This window comes from Notolepis coatsorum (assembly GCF_963971535.1).
Source record: "Notolepis coatsorum genome assembly, chromosome: 12".
Taxonomy (NCBI): Eukaryota; Metazoa; Chordata; class Actinopteri; order Aulopiformes; family Paralepididae; genus Notolepis; species Notolepis coatsorum.
Window position 1 is genome coordinate 123,905,976 of NC_140176.1, and position 14,988 is coordinate 123,920,963.

General features: G+C 47.0%; 1 protein-coding gene across 1 annotated transcript in view; it reads left to right on the top strand.

The window, feature by feature from the left end:
* The window catches only part of amdhd2 (amidohydrolase domain containing 2), a 116,177-nt gene that overhangs the window by 11,390 nt on the left and 89,799 nt on the right, over positions 1–14,988 (top strand). Inside the window, exon 4 of the mRNA XM_084326340.1 lies at positions 793–932. Coding sequence (XP_084182466.1) covers positions 793–932 — 140 coding nt within the window. The remainder of the gene's footprint in view (positions 1–792; positions 933–14,988) is intronic.

Genomic DNA, 14,988 nt, shown 5'->3' on the forward strand with positions numbered 1-14,988 from the left:
CTTGTAAGTCGCTTTGGATAAAAGCGTTCAGCTAAATGACTAAATGTAAATGTAAGTCGCCGATCACCTTTATATTTCCATTATAATTTCCATAATAAGTCAATGACCAAACATTTATCTCGTCATTCCTGACGAGATATAGGGCTGTACGTTTATCATGTTAAATAGATTAATTAATTACATAGCAAAATTAATTTAAAAGTATTAAAGGTATTTTCTATTATTTTTTTTTTAATTTAATTTTTTTTAAATCTCATTCATTCCATAAGAACGTAGAATAAACATTTACAGCCTTTTTTTTTTAAATGCCCATTTGCATGTTCTTGGTATCTGATTCTAGGGACATCTATGGATCTCAGGGAATGTATTCCCAGTGTCAGAAATACTGTGTCTGTTACTTGGCTTGAGTAAATTGTAATGAACCAAATGAGAATATCAATTCTTTTTTCTTTTTTTTTTATCTTTGACTGTGAATAACACTAAATGCTCAAATTGACCAGACCTGACAAATCTAAGATAATGAATAAATGGAAGATGATTAAACAGAAGGTTTTGTAGATACAGTACTGAAATATGATTATAGAATATAGAATATCAGGCCTAAAATGATTATGCGATAAAAATGCGATTAATTAGATTAATTAATTAATTACAAATCCTGTAATTAATTAGATACATTTTTTTTATCGCCTGACAGCACAACATTACATACATTAACATACATTTGTGAACAGTCGATGACAAATACACCTGAACCTGACCCTCTGACCCCTGACCCCTGACCCCTCCCAGGAGGATACGGCGTCGACTTCTCCCAGGCCACGCAGGACGTCCGCGGCGGGGTGGCCTTCGTGGCCCACAAGATCCTGGAGCACGGTGTGACCTCCTTCTGCCCCACCCTGGTCACCTCCCCGCCCGCCATCTACCACCAGGTATTAACCCTGGTCACCTCCCCGCCCACCATCTACCACCAGGTATTAACCCTGGTCACCTCCCCGCCCACCATCTACCACCAGGTATTAACCCTGGTCACCTCCCCGCCCACCATCTACCACCAGGTATTAACCCTGGTCACCTCCCCGCCCGCCATCTACCACCAGGTATTAACCCTGGTCACCTCCCCGCCCGCCATCTACCACCAGGTGTTAACCCTGGTCACCTCCCCGCCCACCATCTACCACCAGGTATTAACCCTGGTCACCTCCCCGCCCGCCATCTACCACCAGGTGTTAACCCTGGTCACCTCCCCGCCCACCATCTACCACCAGGTGTTATGGTGCCTTCAGTCGGTCCCGCCGGCCGTCTACCACCAGGTGTTATGGTGCCTTCAGTCGGTCCCGCCGGCCGTCTACCACCAGGTGTTATGGTGCCTTCAGTCGGTCCCGCCGGCCGTCTACCACCAGGTGTTATGGTGCCTTCAGTCGGTCCCGCCGGCCGTCTACCACCAGGTGTTATGGTGCCTTCAGTCGGTCCCGCCGGCCGTCTACCACCAGGTGTTATGGTGCCTTCAGTCGGTCCCGCCGGCCGTCTACCACCAGGTGTTATGGTGCCTTCAGTCGGTCCCGCCGGCCGTCTACCACCAGGTGTTATGGTGCCTTCAGTCGGTCCCGCCGGCCGTCTACCACCAGGTGTTATGGTGCCTTCAGTCGGTCCCGCCGGCCGTCTACCACCAGGTGTTATGGTGCCTTCAGTCGGTCCCGCCGGCCGTCTACCACCAGGTGTTATGGTGCCTTCAGTCGGTCCCGCCGGCCGTCTACCACCAGGTGTTATGGTGCCTTCAGTCGGTCCTCGTCGAGTCCTGAATGTATGACGTGATAGCGCGGTGATGGCGTTCAGGTCACTAGTTAGATCGTAAAGTCGGGACCAATCGGATGCAAGGCAGCAGATTCAGTAGATTATTCTTTTCTTGATGCAGGTGGTTTGAGTGACTTTTATCACTGGTATTTACCACTTAGTTAGTTTATCACTGGTATTTACCACTTGGTTAGTTTATCACTGGTATTTACCACTTGGTTAGTTTATCACTGGTATTCACCACTTGGTTAGTTTATCACTGGTATTCACCACTTGGTTAGTTTATCACTGGTATTCACCACTTGGTTAGTTTATAACTGGTATTTACCACTTGGTTAGTTTAGAACTGGTATTTACCACTTGGTTAGTTTAGAACTGGTATTCACCACTTGGTTAGTTTAGAACTGGTATTTACCACTTGGTTAGTTTATCACTGGTATTCACCACTTGGTTAGTTTATCACTGGTATTTACCACTTGGTTAGTTTATCACTGGTATTTACCACTTGGTTAGTTTATCTCTGGTATTCACCACTTGGTTAGTTTATCACTGGTATTTACCACTTGGTTAGTTTATCACTGGTATTTACCACTTGGTTAGTTTATCACTGGTATTTACCACTTGGTTAGTTTATCACTGGTATTTACCACTTGGTTAGTTTATCACTGGTATTTATCACTTGGTTAGTTTATCACTGGTATTTACCACTTAGTTAGTTTATCACTGGTATTTACCACTTGGTTAGTTTATCACTGGTATTTACCACTTGGTTAGTTTATCACTGGTATTTACCACTTGGTAGTTTATCACTGGTATTTACCACTTGGTTAGTTTATCTCTGGTATTTACCACTTAGTTAGTTTATCACTGGTATTTACCACTTGGTTAGTTTATCACTGGTATTTACCACTTGGTTAGTTTATCTCTGGTATTTACCACTTGGTTAGTTTATCACTGGTATTTACCACTTGGTTAGTTTAGAACTGGTATTTACCACTTGGTTAGTTTAGAACTGGTATTTACCACTTGGTTAGTTTAGAACTGGTATTTACCACTTGGTTAGTTTATCTCTGGTATTTACCACTTGTTTAGTTTATCACTGGTATTTACCACTTGGTTAGTTTATCACTGGTATTTACCACTTGGTTAGTTTAGAACTGGTATTTACCACTTGGTTAGTTTAGAACTGGTATTTACCACTTGTTTAGTTTATCACTGGTATTTACCACTTGGTTAGTTTATCACTGGTATTTACCACTTGGTTAGTTTAGAACTGGTATTTACCACTTGGTTAGTTTAGAACTGGTATTTACCACTTGGTTCGTTTATCACTGGTATTTACCACTTGGTTAGTTTATCACTGGTATTTACCACTTGGTTAGTTTATCACTGGTATTTACCACTTGGTTAGTTTATCACTGGTATTTACCACTTGGTTAGTTTATCACTGGTATTTACCACTTGGTTAGTTTATCACTGGTATTTACCACTTGGTTAGTTTATCACTGGTATTTACCACTTGGTTAGTTTATCACTGGTATTTACCACTTGGTTAGTTTATCACTGGTATTTACCACTTGGTTAGTTTATCACTGGTATTTACCACTTGGTTAGTTTATCACTGGTATTTACCACTTGGTTAGTTTATCACTGGTATTTACCACTTGGTTAGTTTATCACTGGTATTTACCACTTAGTTAGTTTATCACTGGTATTTACCACTTGGTTAGTTTATCACTGGTATTTACCACTTGGTAGTTTATCACTGGTATTTACCACTTGGTTAGTTTATCTCTGGTATTTACCACTTAGTTAGTTTATCACTGGTATTTACCACTTGGTTAGTTTATCACTGGTATTTACCACTTGGTTAGTTTATCTCTGGTATTTACCACTTGGTTAGTTTATCACTGGTATTTACCACTTGGTTAGTTTAGAACTGGTATTTACCACTTGGTTAGTTTAGAACTGGTATTTACCACTTGGTAGTTTATCACTGGTATTTACCACTTGGTTAGTTTAGAACTAGTATTTACCACTTGGTTAGTTTAGAACTGGTATTCACCACTTGGTTAGTTTAGAACTGGTATTTACCACTTGGTTAGTTTATCTCTGGTATTTACCACTTGGTTAGTTTATCACTGGTATTTACCACTTGGTTAGTTTATCACTGGTATTTACCACTTGGTTAGTTTATCACTGGTATTTACCACTTGGTTAGTTTATCACTGGTATTTACCACTTGGTTAGTTTATCACTGGTATTTACCACTTGGTTAGTTTATCACTGGTATTTACCACTTGGTAGTTTATCAATGGTATTTACCACTTGGTTAGTTTATCTCTGGTATTTACCACTTAGTTAGTTTATCACTGGTATTTACCACTTGGTTAGTTTATCACTGGTATTTACCACTTGGTTAGTTTATCTCTGGTATTTACCACTTGGTTAGTTTATCACTGGTATTTACCACTTGGTTAGTTTATCACTGGTATTTACCACTTGGTTAGTTTATCACTGGTATTTACCACTTGGTTAGTTTATCACTGGTATTTACCACTTGGTTAGTGTATCACTGGTATTTACCACTTGGTTAGTTTATCACTGGTATTTACCACTTGGTAGTTTATCACTGGTATTTACCACTTGGTTAGTTTATCACTGGTATTTACCACTTGGTTAGTTTATCACTGGTATTTACCACTTGGTTAGTTTATCACTGGTATTTACCACTTGGTTAGTTTATCACTGGTATTTACCACTTGGTTAGTTTATCACTGGTATTTACCACTTGGTTAGTTTATCACTGGTATTTACCACTTAGTTAGTTTATCACTGGTATTTACCACTTGGTTAGTTTATCACTGGTATTTACCACTTGGTAGTTTATCACTGGTATTTACCACTTGGTTAGTTTATCTCTGGTATTTACCACTTAGTTAGTTTATCACTGGTATTTACCACTTGGTTAGTTTATCACTGGTATTTACCACTTGGTTAGTTTATCTCTGGTATTTACCACTTGGTTAGTTTAGAACTGGTATTTACCACTTGGTTAGTTTAGAACTGGTATTTACCACTTGGTAGTTTATCACTGGTATTTACCACTTGGTTAGTTTAGAACTAGTATTTACCACTTGGTTAGTTTAGAACTGGTATTCACCACTTGGTTAGTTTAGAACTGGTATTTACCACTTGGTTAGTTTATCTCTGGTATTTACCACTTGTTTAGTTTATCACTGGTATTTACCACTTGGTTAGTTTATCACTGGTATTTACCACTTGGTTAGTTTAGAACTGGTATTTACCACTTGGTTAGTTTAGAACTGGTATTTACCACTTGGTTAGTTTAGAACTGGTATTTACCACTTGGTTAGTTTAGAACTGGTATTTACCACTTGGTTAGTTTAGAACTGGTATTTACCACTTGGTTAGTTTATCACTGGTATTTACCACTTGGTTAGTTTATCACTGGTATTTACCACTTGGTTAGTTTAGAACTGGTATTCACCACTTGGTTAGTTTATCACTGGTATTTACCACTTGGTTAGTTTATCACTGGTATTCACCACTTGGTTAGTTTATCACTGGTATTTACCACTTGGTTAGTTTATCACTGGTATTCACCACTTGGTTAGTTTATCACTGGTATTTACCACTTGGTTAGTTTATCACTGGTATTTACCACTTGGTTAGTTTATCTCTGGTATTTACCACTTGGTTAGTTTATCACTGGTATTCACCACTTGGTTAGTTTATCACTGGTATTTACCACTTGGTTCGTTTATCTCTGGTATTTACCACTTGGTTAGTTTATCTCTGGTATTTACCACTTGGTTAGTTTATCACTGGTATTTACCACTTGGTTAGTTTATCACTGGTATTCACCACTTGGTTAGTTTATCACTGGTATTTACCACTTGGTTAGTTTATCACTGGTATTTACCACTTGGTTAGTTTATCACTGGTATTTACCACTTGGTTAGTTTATCTCTGGTATTTACCACTTGGTTAGTTTATCACTGGTATTTACCACTTGGTTAGTTTATCTCTGGTATTTACCACTTGGTTAGTTTATCACTGGTATTTACCACTTGGTTAGTTTATCACTGGTATTTACCACTTGGTTAGTTTATCACTGGTATTCACCACTTGGTTAGTTTATCACTGGTATTCACCACTTGGTTAGTTTATCACTGGTATTCACCACTTGGTTAGTTTATCACTGGTATTTACCACTTGGTTAGTTTATCACTGGTATTTACCACTTGGTTAGTTTATCACTGGTATTTACCACTTGGTTAGTTTATCTCTGGTATTTACCACTTGGTTAGTTTATCACTGGTATTTACCACTTGGTTAGTTTATCACTGGTATTTACCACTTGGTTAGTTTATCTCTGGTATTTACCACTTGGTTAGTTTATCACTGGTATTTACCACTTGGTTAGTTTATCACTGGTATTTACCACTTGGTTATTTTATCACTGGTATTTACCACTTGGTAGTTTATCACTGGTATTCACCACTTGGTTAGTTTATCACTGGTATTCACCACTTGGTTAGTTTATCACTGGTATTCACCACTTGGTTAGTTTATCACTGGTATTTACCACTTGGTTATTTTATCACTGGTATTCACCACTTGGTAGTTTATCACTGGTATTCACCACTTGGTTAGTTTATCACTGGTATTTACCACTTGGTTAGTTTATCACTGGTATTTACCACTTGGTTAGTTTATCACTGGTATTTACCACTTGGTTAGTTTAGAACTGGTATTTACCACTTGGTTAGTTTAGAACTGGTATTCACCACTTGGTTAGTGTTGTGAAGGATCAGATTAAACCGAATATATATATTTATTTATGGATATATATTTAATAGTATTTGTATATCGTTTGATATCCCTTGTATATTCTTTGTACATATACACTGAATATCCCTTTAGTCTACTAAAGCCCATAATAGTTCATTCTCTCATTGGACAAGAACCTGGCGCCAGCAGACAGGCCCCTTGAGTCAAGTTCAATAGTGCCGACGAACATGTCCCAACTAGCCCCGGTTCCGCGTAGGAATACGGCTACCGAAATACGAATGGTACTATTTGTTCACCGTGCATATAAATAGGGCGCAAGTAAAGTAGAACTTTCTTTTAGTCCATTAGTCCTTTACCCTCCAACCTAGTAACAGACGTGAAGCCTCACCCACGACCCACGTGTGGTGCAGTATGGCCTATTTGGCCCCAGAATAGGCATTGAGACCTCGTGTAAATTCATAGCTGAATTGTCATAGTTTGGCACTGTACCGTCGAGTGGGACGTATTTCTATTAAGTAATAATAGTCTATTATGTATGGTGCATCGTTCGGTTAAAGTTCTAAAGTGAGCAGCACCCCCATCGTTCCTCGCGATATCTAGAGTCTTAACCAGGCTGGGCAGACCACGCGTGGTGCTTTCATCCGAGGAGTTCTGGGCGAGGACGAGTGGACCTGCACATTGGATTACCTACCCGGACGACTGCTGAGCCTATACGGCATGGAATATCTATTTGCTTTGGGTGCTTTGATTTGTGGAGCGGATAACAGCCAACGCCAGTGAGTGTTGGAATTACCCCCGAGAGGAGCCCAGGTGAGACGGCGCTCAACCCAGACCGAGGCCGCCTCGCTTCTCCTTCGTTGTGGACCTACAGCTACCGTCTACAAGAGGGCCCAAGTGTATTCATCTGTGGATCAAGATCCTGCGGGCACTGTTTTCTGTACCTGAATTCTCCCCAGGAATCGTTGGCCAGATGGGATGCAGCTGACGGCTCTCCAAACCCCCCCCCCCCCCCTTACTGACTTACAACCAGCAGGACCCCTTTAGTATCCCGCTATAATCCTTAAGTACCATCGCTATAGTTTCCCTAAAGAACCAGGTTGTATACTTGCTTCCTGCGTAACCAGAGATTGGACATTCAGTGTTGATTTGCCTACGAATACTCATTTGCCTTACAAGTGCATTCAAATCATAAATGTAATTAAGTGAATGTTGTATATACCTTTTGCTATATTAAACCTTCGACTGTTATATTTGTGTGGACCTGGTTTCATATGTGGGAAAGTGTTCATCATACTTAGATATCGTGTACTGGATGGCCAGAAGTTAAAGTACATCAAGCGGTAGTGGTTTAATGATACCATACTTATCAATACAGTCAGGGAATTGTACCCCTCAGTTACAATTGGTCCTTCGAACCGGATGGTAACTAGTGTAATATTAATATAGTGTTATTAATATTAAAATGGCCTATGATGAACACTCCACGAAACAGTCCTCCTAACGTAGAACGCCCGCGGCGCAGACGACAGACACCTCAGTACTTAGAGGATTACGCTGTCAGAAAACAGCTGTTTTCTTGTTTTTCTCGGATCCAGAGCATTGCTGGCGTTAACCTGTGACTGCCGCTTCTGTCCGTATCTCTATTTACCTGTTTAAACTGTATCCCAGCCCTGTTACCCGTTTCCCCCACGTCCATTCCTTGTACTCTATTTGTTATTTTGTTTTCTACCGTCGACGCTGCTTGTCTCTCCCGTCCTCTCCTGCGCCCGTCCTGACTCTCTACAAACATTTCACGTCCTCTCTTCCCCCCCTGCTCTCTGGACCTGCCGACTGTACTCTCACCGTTCCCACCATCACTGGATCTCAAACTGGACTACAAACCTTGCCACTGGAAAACAAACTCCCGGATCTACACATTTTTCTCCCAGACAAAACCTTACCTGTCCTCCGGACCGGTCCTGTGCGTCTGCTCCTGGCTGTCTGCTGTCGGCTAAACCAGCCACTCGCTGCTGGCACTGCCTGCCTGGCCGTGCTATCCTATTACTCCCTTCCCGCGAGGGCGACACCACTCCCTCGCGCTGGTTTGCGGGTTCCCCATCTCCTCGGGTGAGTGTCGGCGATACTATACTACTGCCCTCACTCTCCTCTCGGTCTTGGCTGCTGGTATGGCGCGGTCAGGTCGGCCCGCTACGCGGGCTTGGTCTGGAGCCGGCTACTACACGCTGCTTCAAAACAACAACACTCTCTCTCCCAGTATCCAGCTGCAACTCTGGAGTGCTCCCATTGTCCAGCTGCAGCCCCGGAGTGATCTGCTCAACATTCTACTCCAACTCTCCGCCCTCCAGCTACTACCAACTTTTAACCCACTCCTGCTCCTATTCTACACCCAACTTGGACTCCTGCTTCTCCTACCGTTTTCCCCTTGGATTCTCACAACCCCCCCTCCCCCCATTTTTCACTGCCCCCCCCCACCCCCCTGCCGCCTCTCATATACTCCTGCTGATCTTCACTCGCTCAACAACAACTACCGCCTCCCCGCTGCCACTGCCACTGCTGCCAGAAACGCTGGCATTCACTGTCGCCGTCGCAACATCCACAGAGGCCCCCGCCTAAATCGAAACCGGACTCTCCACCTCCCTGACGGCTCATACATCCCCTCTTCCTGGACTACCTCTCGCCCCCCTGCCACCCCCACCCGCCGCACCGCCAACCTTGATAACCTTCGCTCCTTCCTCCCTGCTCCCCCATCCATCTCCCTTGCTCTCCTCAACACCCGTTCTCTCTCCAACAAATCACCTCTGATCTATGAACTACTACTGGACAACAACCTGGACCTACTCCTCCTCACTGAAACCTGGCAACAGCCCTTGGACTTCTACTCCCTCAACCAAGCTACCCCCCCAAATTACAGCTTCATCGCCAAGCCCCGCCTCTCTGGCCGAGGGGGGGGTCTTGCCGTTTTTCACAAACTCTCCCTATCCATCACTGAACTGCACCTAAACCTCCCTCCCATGCTATCCTTCGAATACCTTGCCCTCTCCCTCCCCAACTCTATCACTGCACTACTCCTCTACCGCCCTCCAAAGCCTCATCCCTCTTTTTTAACTGAACTTTCTGATCTCCTGACCATAGCCTCCACTCTCTCCACCCGCCTCCTACTTACCGGTGACCTCAACATCCATGTTGACCAACCAAACTCAAACCTCACTCCTGACTTCCTCTCCCTCCTTGACTGTTTTAGCCTCACCCAGCACATCAACTTCCCCACCCACAACAAAGGCCACACACTTGACCTTGTTTGCTCTGCCTCCCTACCCATATCCAATCCTCACCCCATCCCATTCCCACTCTCTGACCACTACTGCATCCTTTTCTCCGCTCCCCTTCCCCCACCCCACCACTCCATCAAACGCACCATCTCTTTCCGTAACATAAAATCCATTGACCCTCTCACACTGTCTCAATCCATATCCTCCGCTTTTCCCCCTGACTCCGCCCCCTCTAACCCCGACGACTATGCCCTCCTCCTCAACTCTACTCTCTCTGACTCCCTCGACTCACTGGCACCCCTGAAAACCATCACTGTCTCATTCACCACCTCCTCCCCCTGGTACACTCCGGAACTCCGCTCCATGAAGCAGACCGGCCGTCAACTCGAACGCCTCTATAAAAAAACCCGCCTCACCATCCACGCTGACCTCCACAAACAGCACGTCTCCTCCTACCGTGATGCACTCCAAGCTGCCAAATCTGCCCACTACTCCACCATCATCAACAGCAGCAACCGCAACCCCCGGACCCTCTTCTCCACTGTCAAGAAACTCTTACAACCCCCGGACAATAACTCACTCTCCTCCCCTGACCTCTGCAACTCGTTTCTCCTCTTCTTTAATAATAAAATATCTTTAATCAACAGCTCACTGACTGCCCGCATCGCCAATTCCCCCACCCTCGCCCCCCCCACCAACATTTTTCCCCCACCTGACTCCATCCCTCCCACCCCTTTTACTGCCTTCGCCCCAGTTGACTCCTCCTTCATCATGGACCTCATGACTACCTCCAAGACCACTACCTGCTCCCTTGACCCCCTACCCACTACTCTCACCAAAGCCTGCCTCCCTGCTCTCATCCCCCACCTCACCGCCCTTTTCAACCAGTCACTATCCCTAGGCCACGTCCCCTCCCCCTACAAACTCGCCGCTGTCACCCCTGTCCTCAAAAAACCCACTCTCGACCCATCCACCCTCTCCAACTACCGCCCCATATCCAATCTCCCTTTTTTCTCAAAAACACTGGAACGTATTGCTGCCTCCCAACTCCACTCCCATCTCCAGTCCAACACCCTATATGAACCCCTTCAGTCTGGCTTCCGTCCCGCTCACAGCACCGAAACTGCACTGGTAAAGGTCATCAACGACCTCCTCATCTCCGCTGACTCCGGTGCCCTCAACATCCTGATCCTACTCGATCTCAGTGCAGCCTTTGACACAGTGTGTCACTCCATCCTCCTCCAAAGGCTGCACCAACTGGGTGTTGAGGGCACAGCACTTGACTGGTTCTCCTCCTACCTCACTGACAGACACCAATTCATCTCCCTCTCAGGCCACACCTCCCCCCCCTCCCCAGTCACACAGGGGGTCCCCCAAGGCTCAGTCCTAGGCCCCCTGCTCTTCATCTGCTACATTCTCCCCCTTGGTCACATCATCCGCAAATACCACCTCAACTTCCACTGTTACGCTGACGACACCCAAATATACATCAGTACACAATCCCCCCACAGCCCACCCCTCAGTCACATTGAATCATGCATCACCGAACTCCAAACTTGGATGACCCACAACTTCCTCAAACTCAACAGTGACAAGACTGAACTCCTCATCATTGGCACCAAAACCACCCTCACCAGATCCGGACCCATCACACTCACCATCAACGACTCCACCATCACCCCCTCCCCCCTAGTCCGCAACCTTGGTGTCCTCCTCGACCCCACCCTCTCATTTGACCCCCACGTCCGCTCCATCGTCAAAACATCCTACTTTCACCTCCGCAACATCGCAAAAATCCGTCACTGCCTCTCCCCCCCCGCTGCTGAATCCCTCATTCACGCCTTCATCTCCTCCCGCCTGGACTACTGCAACTCCCTCCTCACTGGTATCACCTCCCGCTCCCTCCATAAACTGCAAATGGTCCAAAATTCAGCCGCCCGCCTCCTCACCAACACCCGGTCCCGCGAACACATCACTCCTGTCCTCCACTCCCTCCACTGGCTCCCGATCAAACACCGCATTAACTTTAAAACACTACTCCTCACCTTCAAAGCCCTCCACAGCCTGGCCCCCCCCTACCTGACTGATCTCCTTCTCCCCTACCGCCCAACCCGTTCCCTCCGGTCCTCCTCCACTGCCTCCCTCACTGTCCCGACATCCAAGCTCAAAAACTTCGGAGATCGGGCCTTCTCTCGCACTGCACCCCGACTCTGGAACTCCCTCCCCCAGTCCATCAGAGACTCCCCTACACTCTCCACCTTCAAAGCTCGCCTCAAAACCCACCTGTTCTCCCTTGCCTTCAACCCCCCCCACCCCTAAACCCCCCCCTCCCCTCCAACCTGATCGATATGTCTCTAGTCTTTTTTTTGTGCCACCAGGCTGTCTCCCCCGTTCCCCCCATGGTCTCATGTTCCTTTGTTTTTGTTTCTTTGTTGTTTTGTTTTGTTTCTTTGCTTTCGCCTCTTTGTTTGTACCCCTGCTCCCGACTACTGTCAGCGACTTCGGGTTATTGAGAAGCGCTATATAAATTAAATGAATTATTATTATTATTAACTACCTAGCCTTCTACAGACGGTAAATGCGGTAAAAGTAGAAAGTAAAATTATGTCTGACCTTAACGACCAGGTTACCCCGACCACAGAGGCCCTAGTGGGTTCTAATGTAACTGACCAAGCTCACGGTGGGGACCAGGAGGGAACAGACATGCCTTTACCCCCCGCCAATACCGAAGAAGTAGTCCCAGACCAGCTCCGGGAGGAAGACAACCCTCCAGAGGTGGAACCCTGCACGGAACAAGATGAGGAGAGCGCCGAGGAGATAGAGCTCCAGGACTCCCCAACGAGGACAGCCAGGAGCGGCTCACCTCTACAAGCGTCTTCCCCCAGCGAGGCGGAGAGGATGCTGTCACAGGCGTTCCTCGTCAGCCTGACAGCCTCTACCGAACGCGATCGACTCCAGGGTGAACGCGATCGACTTCAGGGTGAACGCGATCGACTCCAAACACAGCAACGGAGCGAAGAAGAGCACATACGCCTGGAGATGAGACGCCTTCAGACGGAAGAGAATATGGCAAGAGACCGGTCCGACACCCAGCGCGCCGCTGACGGTGCCCAAAGAGAAGCAGAGCGCGACATCGCTCTCATCCAGCGCGAAGCCGAGCGCGACAGACTACAAGCCGAGCGCGACAGACTACAAGCCGAGCGCGACAGACTACAAGCGCAGCTAATGGAGCAGCTGATCACCAAGGCAACACCCTCTCCCTCCGCCAGGGGTTCAAGGGCCTCGTCGAGACAACAGTCAAGGGCAGCATCCCCTAACCGACCAAGCGACCCTGAACTTGACCACCAGAGAGAGCCTATACCCCCCGCAGACCCCCCTCCCCGACCGGTCCAAGCGAGACCCAGCTACAAGGAAGGAGCAGCATACACTGCGGAGAGGCTAAATAAACGACTACAGGATCTAGAGGACCTGACAGAAGAAGAAGAGGGAGAGGAGGAGAACCAAGCCCGACGACAGCACAGTACTCCACCGGACCAGGAGGTCCAGTACAGCCCAGGCTATACCCCCGCGGCGCTGCGCTACAGACCCCCGACTCTATTCACGGGTGAGCATGACGCACGACCAGCCCCGAGGAACAGCACCTGGACCAGCGGGCCATGGTACCCTGCCGGTACCAGCCCACAGAGAGGCGCAAGAGGAGACTCGCCCACGGCGTCATACATTGGCACACCGACGTTTCCAGACTTCACCCATGAGAATCGAGCACAGTACACGGAGCTCCGGATGTGCTTAGAGACAATGATGGTGGATGTCGTTGACGAACGCCACAAGTATGCAATATTACTGAAGCACCTGAAAGTACCCCGAGCGCACAATATAGCGCTAGCCTATGCCACCTCTACGACCCCATACACCGCGGCTCTAGCAGCGCTGGACCAGAGATATGGACGTATATGGGATTACGTAATCCAAGAGATAAGGCATATTGACCGCCTACCCCCAGCAACAGACAATCGCTCACTAGACGACCTGTCTATAAAAGTGCAGTCCCTGGTAGGGATGCTGGGAGCGCAACGAGAAAAGGGTATGCACGAGCTATACGCCAACTCTAACGTCGAGAGGATTTTAGAGAAGCTGCCGCCCGCCAGACAAGAGCGCTTTAGGCGGCAAAGAGACCACCGTGATCCTAACGGTCCCGAACCATCCCTCCTCGATTTAGCCGACTTCCTGACGAGAGAAGTCAGCAGCCTACGCTTGGATACATTCGTGCGGAGCACACCAAGCTCCAGAGAGGGACCTAGGAGAGTAAACGATGGAAGAAGATCAGTGACTGTCATGCACCAATCAGAATCAGTACCGAGCAGTAAGAACCACAGTACCCCCTCGAGAAAAGAGAAGTGGAAGAAGGTGTGCCCGTACTGCGAGAAGGAACACTGGCTGTCACAATGTGACCTGTTCAAGAAGATGAATGCAGAAGAAGTGAGTCAATGGATAAAGTCCAACAGGCGCTGTTACCGATGTGCGCGCAGTCACATGGCAGCCGAGTGCCGCCTAAAGAAGAGGTGCAGTCGGTGTGACGGAGCCCACCTAGATGTCCTACACGACAGTAACAGAAGAAAGCCTGCACCTGTACCATCGAGCAGCACAAAGGCAAGTGTCATGTACATTGACCCCGCCAGCAGCAGTGGCGCCCAGGTGCTCTTAAAGGTAGTCCGTGTAACATTGAGCCACCAAGATAAAGTCATGGACACTTACGCCGTCCTTGATGACGGGTCAGAGAAGACCCTTCTCCTCGCATCCGCTGCGGCCCAGCTGGGACTGCGGGGGAGCGAGAACCAGATGACGATTCGGACAATAAGAAGAGATTTAAAGACGATAAAAGGCGAGAATGTCTCCTTCACTATCGCAGCAAGCGGGCAGCCAGAGAGACGGTATAGGATTACAAATGCTTTCACCAGCCAAGAAATAGGACTATCACAGTACACCTACCCCATCGCCAAGCTGATGGATAAATATGTGCACCTGCGTCAACTACCTATCCCGCTCATAGACGGCGCCACCCCGACCCTGCTGATAGGCTCCGACCATGCAGACCTCATAGTCCCGA